At 43.2% G+C, this 9,802-nt stretch overlaps 1 protein-coding gene across 1 annotated transcript; it reads right to left on the bottom strand.

Annotated features, from left to right (window-relative positions):
- Window positions 1–12: 12 nt before the first annotated feature.
- LOC121845011 (transmembrane channel-like protein 6) lies at window positions 13–7,937 on the bottom strand. Its single transcript, XM_042315676.1, has 5 exons — window positions 6,268–7,937; window positions 3,802–3,908; window positions 2,712–2,855; window positions 1,764–1,919; window positions 13–119 (listed from the first exon to the last, which is right to left on the bottom strand). The coding sequence occupies exons 1-5, from the start codon at window positions 6,318–6,320 to the stop codon at window positions 13–15; spliced, it is 567 nt and encodes a 188-aa protein (XP_042171610.1). The 5' UTR covers window positions 6,321–7,937.
- Between the last annotated feature and the right edge of the window lie 1,865 nt (window positions 7,938–9,802).

Below are 9,802 nucleotides of genomic sequence, written 5' to 3'. Positions count from 1 at the left end.
ATGGCACACACCTCAGTTTAGTCTTCTCAGCCAGACTAAGGGCGTGGCACGCAGCATACGCACACGGTCACCGGCCGACAGACTCTGAAGATTGTTGACCAGCTCCTGTCTCTTGGTCTCTGTAATCCACACAAAGTTACAAGGATACCATAAAACTTCAATTTAATAGCCCAGGCATTTATTTGCTTCAATCACTGAACACAACCACAAATATAAGAGACAGGCTTGTATTTGCCTGGCTATTAAGAGAGCATGCAACTGGCAAGCAGAAATGTCCAACAGAGCGGTTGCCAGATAATTTAATGTTAATTTCTCTACCATAAGCCACCTCAAACATTGTTTTAGAGAATTTGTCAGTAGGTCCAACCGGCCTCAACCACAGATCACATGTAACCACAAAAGCCCAGGACCTCCACATCCGGCTTCTTCATCTGCGGAATCTCATCTGAGACCAGCCACACCGACAGCTGATGAAACTGTGGGTTTGCACAACCGAAAAATTTCTGCACAAACTGTCAGAAAACATCTCAGGAAGCTCATCTGTGTGCTCGTTGTCCTCACCAGGGTCTTGACCAGACTGCAGTTTGGCATCGTAACAGACTTCAGTGGACTAATGCTCACCTTCGATGGCCACTCGCATGCTGGAGAAGTGTGCTCTTTACGGATGTATCCCGGTTTCAACAGTACCAGGCAGATGGCAGATGTGAGGGAAAGCGTTTTGTTGATTTCAACATTGTGAACGGAGTGCCCCATGGTCGCAGTGGGGCTATGGTATGGGCAGACATAAGCTATGGACAACAAAACACAATTGCATTTTATCAATAGATATGAGATATTGTGACGGGATTCTGAGGCCCATTGTCGTGCCATTCATCCATCACCTCACGTTTCAGCATGATAATGCACAGACCCATATCGCATGGATCTGTACACAATTCCTGGAAGCTGTACATGTCCCAATTGTTCCATGGCCTGCATACTCAGACATTTCAACCGTTGAGCATGTTTGGGATGCTCTGGATTGACATGTACGACAGTGTGTTCCAGCTCCCGCCAATATCCAGCAACTTCGCAGTCATTGAAGAGTGGGACAACATTCCACAGGCCACAGTCAACAGCCTGATCAACTCTATGTGAAGGAGATGTGTCACGCTGCATGATGCAAATGGTGGTCACACCAGATACTGACTGGTTTTCTGAGCCACGCCACTACCTTTTTAAGGTATAGGTGACCAACAAATCTGTAACTAACAAAAAAATGTGTTTGATACCATTCCACTGATTCCGCTCCGCCAATACCACAAGCCCGTCCTCCCCAATTAAGGTGCCACAAACCTACCGTGGTTCCCAGTCATGAAATCCATAGATTTGGGCCGAATTAAATGTATTTCAATTGACTGATTTCTTTATATGAACTGTTACTCAGTGAAATCTTTGAAATTGCTTCATGTTGATTTATATTTTTGTTCAGTATAACATTTTCTAACCAAACCTTGATATCTTTAACTTTTAACAGCGGAGTCATTCTTGTTGGTACAGCCCATATCATCAGAGCACACAAAACAGACACTGACTCCCAGCGGAGGGACAGTCAGGGAATGTTCACTCTGTTCAAAGGTTGATCTAAAAGATCTAAAACTGTCTGGTTTCAAATGCCATACACATTGTCCTGTGTCTGTAGTGAGGGTGGTAGAAGGCCCCTCAAAGCTGGTGAAAGACTATTGCCTTCAGGGGTGGATGGTGAAGTGGGTTTGGGGATTCACCTTCCTCACAGACATCCTCAGAGTCTGCCTCGATCCCATAGCCACGGATACTAGGTCTGGAGGAGAGGGAAACGTCTTGGGTCTGGCGGTGGTACCTGCGCAGCTGAGTAGAACGGATGTTGCACTGGGAGATGATTTCAAGACGACTCTGCTGCCCTGAGTGAGGAGAGACCATTTCCTGAGGTTTAAAAGGAGGAAGATTACATTTACTACCTGGGTGTATTCACTAGGAACCAAACGGAAACAAATGGCCGAAACATTTGTCTAACCTGAACTTGTCCAATAAGTATTCTGTTACACAGCATACATGGTTCACTACGGTGTGCACTAATGAATACACCCCAGCAGTTTATTCAAATGTCAACCACTTGTGAGGTCAGTGGCTTTTGCGTAGGCCATATTCTCCTCCAGTAGTTTTCTGAAACTTCTGACACAGTAAGACAAGAGACAGGAAACTCATCTAATGACTTATTCATGTTCTTAGACCCCCCCATTTTGACCATCCACATAGATGTAGATTTCCAAACCATTGTACATATTTAAAATGTGTGTGGTGCGTTTACACTTATCCAGAGCGACTTACAGTAGTGAGTGAATACGTTTTCATACTGATTCCCGGTAGGAATCGAACACACAACCCTGTGTGCTATGCTCTACCAACTGAGCCACATGGGTAACAGGGCAGATACAAGAGGAACTGCAACATTTTTGTATGCTCTCAAAATATCACCCATAGTCTCTTTATGAGTCACACAAAAGCCTTTGACCTGGGTCTTGTTCATTAGGGCACAACGTGGCAAAACCGTTTGCAACGTCAAACAAGCATTTATTTGAACAAATTCAGGAAGTACCTCACGGTTTCAAGCCGTTTTCTTCCCTTCTGTGTCTATTAAACACAACCCTGAGGTTTCCCCTTAAATCGGCTTGTGACTGAAAGGATGGTCTCACCGATGCTGCGACTGGGCATGGAGGACAGGACCCTCAGGGTGGTGGTAGACCAGCGCTTCCTGACCAGAAGGTTGGTCTGTATGGATTCCTCACTCCTCTCATCTGCCCGCTCTCTGACATCACTCATCTGGCTGGCCAGCCTATCTGTGGGGAACATATGATTGAATATGTTACAGTTTTCTTCCGTCGAAGGAGAGTCGGACCAAAATGCAGCGTGGTTAATAATATACATCTTTAATAGACGAATAAACACGATCAATACAAAAACAATAACCGTACCGTGAAAACCAAAACAGCCTAAACTGGTGCAAACTAACACAGAGACAGGAACCATCACCCACGAAACACTCAAAGAATATGGCTGCCTAAATATGGTTCCCAATCAGAGACAACGAGAATCACCTGCCTCTGATTGAGAACCGCCTCAGGCAACCATAGACTTTGCTAGAACACCCCACTAAGCCACAATCCCAAAACCTACGAAAAACCTAAAATAAACCCATGTCACACCCTGGCCTGACCAAATAAATAAAGAAAACACAAAATACTAAGACAGGGCGTGACAGAATATGATTAATCAGATGATAAAATATATTCAGTAAGACACACTGTAGTGGCCTTGGTCGTGTTCATTAGGGCATGCAATGGAAAATTATTATTATATTATTATGTTTCAACTGCAAACATTTCTTATTGAACAAGTCCAAGTAGCCTCTCCTTGTTTCATTCAGTTTTGTTGCATTTGGTGCCTAATGAACACGACCCTGGTGGTAGTCTGCTTGTGCTTTATCCAACTCCTCTGTGTATTATGTTCTTTGTCATACATGTAGGCATGGCAATGATAAAGACAAGTTGGCTACAGCACAGTATGGGACCAGGCTAACACTGTTATGGATGTAGTGGTTATCAGAGGGAGTTCGAAGTTATCAGTCCTCACATCAATGAGCATATCAGTTCACTGGAAAACATTCACTTGTAACAAACTGGCTACGTCCTAAAAGGCAACCGATTGCCCATATAGTGCACTACTTTTGACCAGGGCCCATAGGGAATAGGGTGCCACTTGGGATACAACCACATATAGAAGTACCTCTGCTTTCTGTTGTAAGGACCTCCATTTCCAGGGTTTCACGACTGCCACTCTCCAGACCTGTTCCCGTCATAGAGTCCTGGGCCGTATCATCACCCCTAAGACTCCTGGTGAACGTTGAGCAATGGAATAGAAGAGGTTTATACCAGACAGAGGGCTATGGTACACGTGCATGCATCAACAGACGGCTGTACAGATGAATGGACAGATACTTGTAAATGCGTAAACAAATGCACACACACACACACACAGCAGTGTTATTCTAGTGGTTAGAGCGTTGGGCCAGTAACCGGAAGGTTGCTGGATCGAATCCCCGAGCTGACAAGGTAAAAATCTGTCATTCTGCCCCTGAGCAAGACAGTTAACCAACTATTCCCCCGCACCTCTCTGATTCAGAGGGGTTGGGGTAAATGCGGAAGACACATTTAAGTTGGACAACTGACTAGGTATCCACCTTTCCCTTATTCTTGGTTTTATCTACATATAAAAACACATTCAATATGAATTATGCAACGATTGAGGAAAAAATAGCCAGTGCTTGTCGATGTTATGATTTCCTATTCTCAGGACAATGATTAATCGAACAAAAGGCTCCAATGTTGCCAAGGCAACCGGGGTCACTGGAACATATCCAAAAGAGAGAAACAGACCAGAGGACAAATAACTGCTTCTAAATGCTAGTAAAACTAAGCACATGCTCTTCAACCGATCGCTGCCCACACCCGCCCGCCTGACTAGCATCACTACTCTAGACGGTTCTGACTTAGAATATGTGGACAACTACAAATACCTAGGAGTCTGGTTAGACTGTAAACTGTCCTTCCACTCACATTAAACATCTTTAATCCAAAATGAAATCTAGAATCTGCTTCCTATTTTGCAAACAAACGCCTCCTTCACTCATTCTGCCAAACATACCCTCAGAAAACTGACTATACTACAGATCCTTGACTTCGGCGATGTCATTTCCAAAATAGCCCCCAACACTCTACTCAGTAAATTGGATGGAGCCTATCATAGTGCCAACCGTTTTGTCACCAAAGCCCCATATACTACCCACCACTGCGACCTGTACGCTCTCGTTGGCTGGCCCTCACTACATATCCGCCGCCAAACCCACTGGCTCCAGGTCATCTACAAGGCTCTGCTAGGTAAAGCCCCGCCTTATCTCAGCTCACTGATCACCATAGCAACACCAAAGTGTAGCACGCACTCCAGCAGGTATATCTCACTGGTCATCCCCAAAGTCAACACTTACTTTGGCCGCCTTTCCTTCCAGTTCTCTGCTACCAATGACTGGAACGAATTGCAAAAGTCTCTGAAACTGGAGTCTTATATCTCCCTCTCGAACTGTAAGAATCAGCTGTCAGAGCAGCTTACCGATCACTGTACCTGTACACAGCCAATCTGTAAATAGCACACCCAACTACCTCATCCCCATATTATTACTTACCCTCTTGCACCCCAGTATCTCTACTTGCACATCATCATCTTTACATCTATCACTCCAGTATTAATGCTAAATTGTGATTATTATGCCTCTATGGCCTATTTATTGCCTACCTCCCTAATCTTCTACATTTGCACACACTGCACATAGATTCTTCTATTTTTTATTTTCTATTGTGTTATTGACTGTACGTTTGTTTATGTGTAAGCCTGTGTTGTTGTTTTTGTCACATTGCTTTGCTTTATCTTGGCCAGGTCACAGTTGTAAAAGAGAACTTGTTTTCAACTGGCCTACCTGGTTAAATAAAAATAAAAAGGTGAAATAAAAATTTTATAAATACATCGAAAATCATTTTTCTGTTAAAAAAAAATCTGTGTACACTTTAACTACTAAAACCACATATAACGTATGTAGAACAGATAAGGGAGCTATATATTTTAAATAAGATTGTCTTTGAGAACTAACATTCACTAAACAAACACTAGACAGTCTGGGAGAAACTCAAATTCCTAAATGTCACTGCAATAAAGAAGCACTTTTTTATCAACTTCCACTGTCCTCTAAAAGCGCTTTGCTTCAGTTTGCTCCTCAAATCAACCTTGGTTAGAGAGCAGCAGTGTTCCCTTCCCTTACAACCATACAGTAGTTGGACAGCGTTAAAGGAACTTTTGAATGGGATGTTAAGACCTTGACTAATCTCTCGTGAACAGACTGCATAAACATAAATGGTACCATCATCCAGTATCTGACTAAATTACGCAATATTGTTGTTCCAGGATAACTGAGATTAAACCTTGACCTATTCCAAACTAATGATGTCCTATGCACCAACTATGTACAGCCAGACAGAGAGAGTGTTTGTGAAACTAGAACTAACAACGAGGAACAACAAAGCACACACAATAATGCAGTATCTCCTGCAGAATATGCAACTGTGGACAGACATGGGCTACAAAACACAGCTCTACTTAAACATCCCGCCATTAACAGAGAGATGAGAGTAAAGAGCAACTTACTCTAATTCAAGCTCCATTATAGGTCTCAGATTGAAGTCCACACTGTATGCCATCCTCCTGGTCTTCACTCTGCGGGGCCACACCTGTCCGTCTGTTTCATGGACTTACCCTTTTCCAATCCCAGACAGAAGCATAGGGGAGCACACCAAGAAGAAAGGATTGTTGGAACAGAGGTACTGTTGCGTTATATACTGTAGTTAGTGCATCGTCCCAGTCTTGTCTTCCAGTTCCCAGGAGAGGGAACTATTAGGAGCTCTTAGTGGGTGGGTTTAGGAGTTAGGACTTTGTCTGACCAACTTACACTCTCAACTCATTATCTACCAAACCCAAAATATGAAGAAATAAAAAGACTGACGGAAGGGTTGTTTCACAATCAAAAGAAGACTATAGAGGAAGTGGTCCCTCGCACAGACCACTAGTGTACTGCTTCCTCCGTCCTCCATCCTCCCAAAGATCCTTATCACAGGCAATGTGCCATGTTCACATGTTATCAGGAACCTCCCACAGACCACTAGTGTACTGCTTCCTCCGTCCTCCATCCTCCCAAAGATCGTTATCACAGGCAATGTGCCATGTTCACATGTTATCAGGAACCTCCCACAGACCACTAGTGTACTCCTTCCTCCGTCCTCCATCCTCCCAAAGATCCTTATCACAGGCAATGTGCCATGTTCACATGTTATCAGGAACCTCCCACAGACCACTAGTGTACTCCTTCCTCCGTCCTCCATCCTCCCAAAGATCCTTATCACAGGCAATGTGCCATGTTCACATGTTATCAGGAACCTCCCACAGACCACTAGTGTACTGCTTCCTCCGTCCTCCATCCTCCCAAAGATCCTTATCACAGGCAATGTGCCATGTTCACATGTTATCAGGAACCTCCCACAGACCACTAGTGTACTCCTTCCTCCGTCCTTCATCCTCCCAAAGATCCTTATCACAGGCAATGTGCCATGTTCACATGTTATCAGGAACCTCCCACAGACCACTAGTGTACTCCTTCCTCCGTCCTCCATCCTCCCAAAGATCCTTATCACAGGCAATGTGCCATGTTCACATGTTATCAGGAACCTCCCACAGACCACTAGTGTACTCCTTCCTCCATCCTCCATCCTCCCAAAGATCCTTATCACAGGCAATGTGCCATGTTCACATGTTATCAGGAACCTCCCACAGACCACTAGTGTACTCCTTCCTCCGTCCTCCATCCTCCCAAAGATCCTTATCACAGGCAATGTGCCATGTTCACATGTTATCAGGAACCTCCCACAGACCACTAGTGTACTCCTTCCTCCGTCCTCCATCCTCCCAAAGATCCTTATCACAGGCAATGTGCCATGTTCACATGTTATCAGGAACCTCCCACAGACCACTAGTGTACTCCTTCCTCCATCCTCCATCCTCCCAAAGATCCTTATCACAGGCAATGTGCCATGTTCACATGTTATCAGGAACCTCACACAGACCACTAGTGTACTGCTTCCTCCATCCTCCATCCTCCCAAAGATCCTTATCACAGGCAATGTGCCATGTTCACATGTTATCAGGAACCTCCCACAGACCACTAGTGTACTCCTTCCTCCATCCTCCATCCTCCCAAAGATCCTTATCACAGGCAATGTGCCATGTTCACATGTTATCCGGAACTTCTTCAACAGGAAATGAGAGGAACTTGTGGAGGTTAAAGAAAATAAAAACAATCAAGGACTAACCATCCATTATATCAACATTATTGTTGTAAGCATACATTGTTTACATTTAATTAATTTACAAACAGAGTAAAACAAGCTTTCGGGTTCTGACGGGGTAGTACAGTTGAGCTCAGCCCATGAGGCATTTAAGTTCTATTCTGCAAAAATGGATGTAGAAATTGCTTACTGCCCCTTTAAGCTCCCTCTTGGATCTAGTTGAGTTCATTTTACTAAAGAAAAACAACAACACAGTATGTATATTTCTAATAACTAGTTTCTGGAATACCTTTGGATTTTATATAAAGCTTTCCAACAAAATGTATTAAATAAATTCATCCAGAGCTTCTAAGTGATTGACAGCAGTGGAGGCTGGTGGGAGGAGCTATATGATGACAGCTCATTGTAATGGCTGGAATGGAATCATTGAAACAGTATGAAACATATGGAAACCTCATGTTTGAGTCCGTTCCAATAACTCCATTCCAGCCATTACACAGAGCCCGTCCTCCTATAACTGTTCTCAACAGCCTCCACTAATTAACAGCTGTGAATTGATTCAATGTGTTAGTTCCATTTCCACAGGTTTCCAGATGGAAACACAATAGAAACAACACCAGTCAATACACTAAACTTCTGAATCATTATTCATAGGCAGTAGCCTATGACTTAGCAAAACTGCATATGTATTGTAACTGCAAAAAGTAACTTCAAATTGAATAGGTTGATGCATAAGACTTGCATTATCGATGTATGTTCTACCCCTCACCATTTCTGAAGACTTCATTTTTCAAGACTGCCATGCACAGCCCCAAATCACCAATCAACTTTCAGCTCGAGCGGCTTTCTCTGGCGCAGACTCAACCAATGAAATACATTCTCCTCATTAGAGGTGTGTTCATTATGCGAAAAGTTTCGAAAACGTTAATAAAATATTTCCAAATGAATGTCAAGTTTATTCTAGACAGTCAGAATACATTTTGTAAGTCAATGTAACATTCTAATTGCAATCCTGCATTACAGTGGTGCACAACTAAAATGCATTGGCACATCACTAAAGAATAAAATGAAGTGAATATATAATTCGTAATAAACTGTCTGTCTCTCACAGCAGGAATCCCTTGTGTGCTACTGCTGCCCTCTAGTGGTAAACCTACATTATGAATGGAGTTTAGTGGAATATGATAGCAGTTGTTTGAGACGATATTAATTAGAGAATCTAAAATATTGAAGTGAATAACAGTGATATGCAGACCTCACAACAACACCAATAAATGTTTTCTATTTGGTGGTCAATATGCAATGTTTTCATGTCCAAAGCACATTACACATCCTGTATCCCAATCAAAAGGCAGCATCCTTGCTGATTGGGAGGCCAGTCGAGGCTGCTGGGGGAAGAACGGACCATAATAATGTCTGGAACGGAGCAAATGGAATGGCATCAAACACATGGAACACCATGGCAACACCATGGAAACCATGTGTTGGATGTATTTGATACCATTCCACCAATTCTGCTCCAGCCATTACCATGAGCCTGTCCTCCACAATTAAGGTGCCACCAACCTCCTGTGGATGCCACCATCATAGCAAAAGTGGTGGTTGTTCCTAGGGGTATCAGGTGGTTGAAGGTGGTTGTTCCTAGGGGTATCATTGCAAACACTGCCTTGATGATGAGCTATAGCCTTGACAATAACGATGAATTATATATTATACACTATAGCCAGAATTATATTTTATCTTGCTCTCTTCCACACCATAATGTCAGCCACTAGGCTACAATAAGCCTATCTATTATCCTCAAAGCTTGTGAAAATGAAGTTGATAACAAGTTAATAAAGATA

This window comes from Oncorhynchus tshawytscha, unplaced genomic scaffold (assembly GCF_018296145.1).
Source record: "Oncorhynchus tshawytscha isolate Ot180627B unplaced genomic scaffold, Otsh_v2.0 Un_contig_6164_pilon_pilon, whole genome shotgun sequence".
In the NCBI taxonomy this organism is placed as follows: Eukaryota; Metazoa; Chordata; class Actinopteri; order Salmoniformes; family Salmonidae; genus Oncorhynchus; species Oncorhynchus tshawytscha.
Note: the sequence above shows the minus strand (reverse complement) of the source record. Positions and strands in the feature narration are given on the sequence as shown.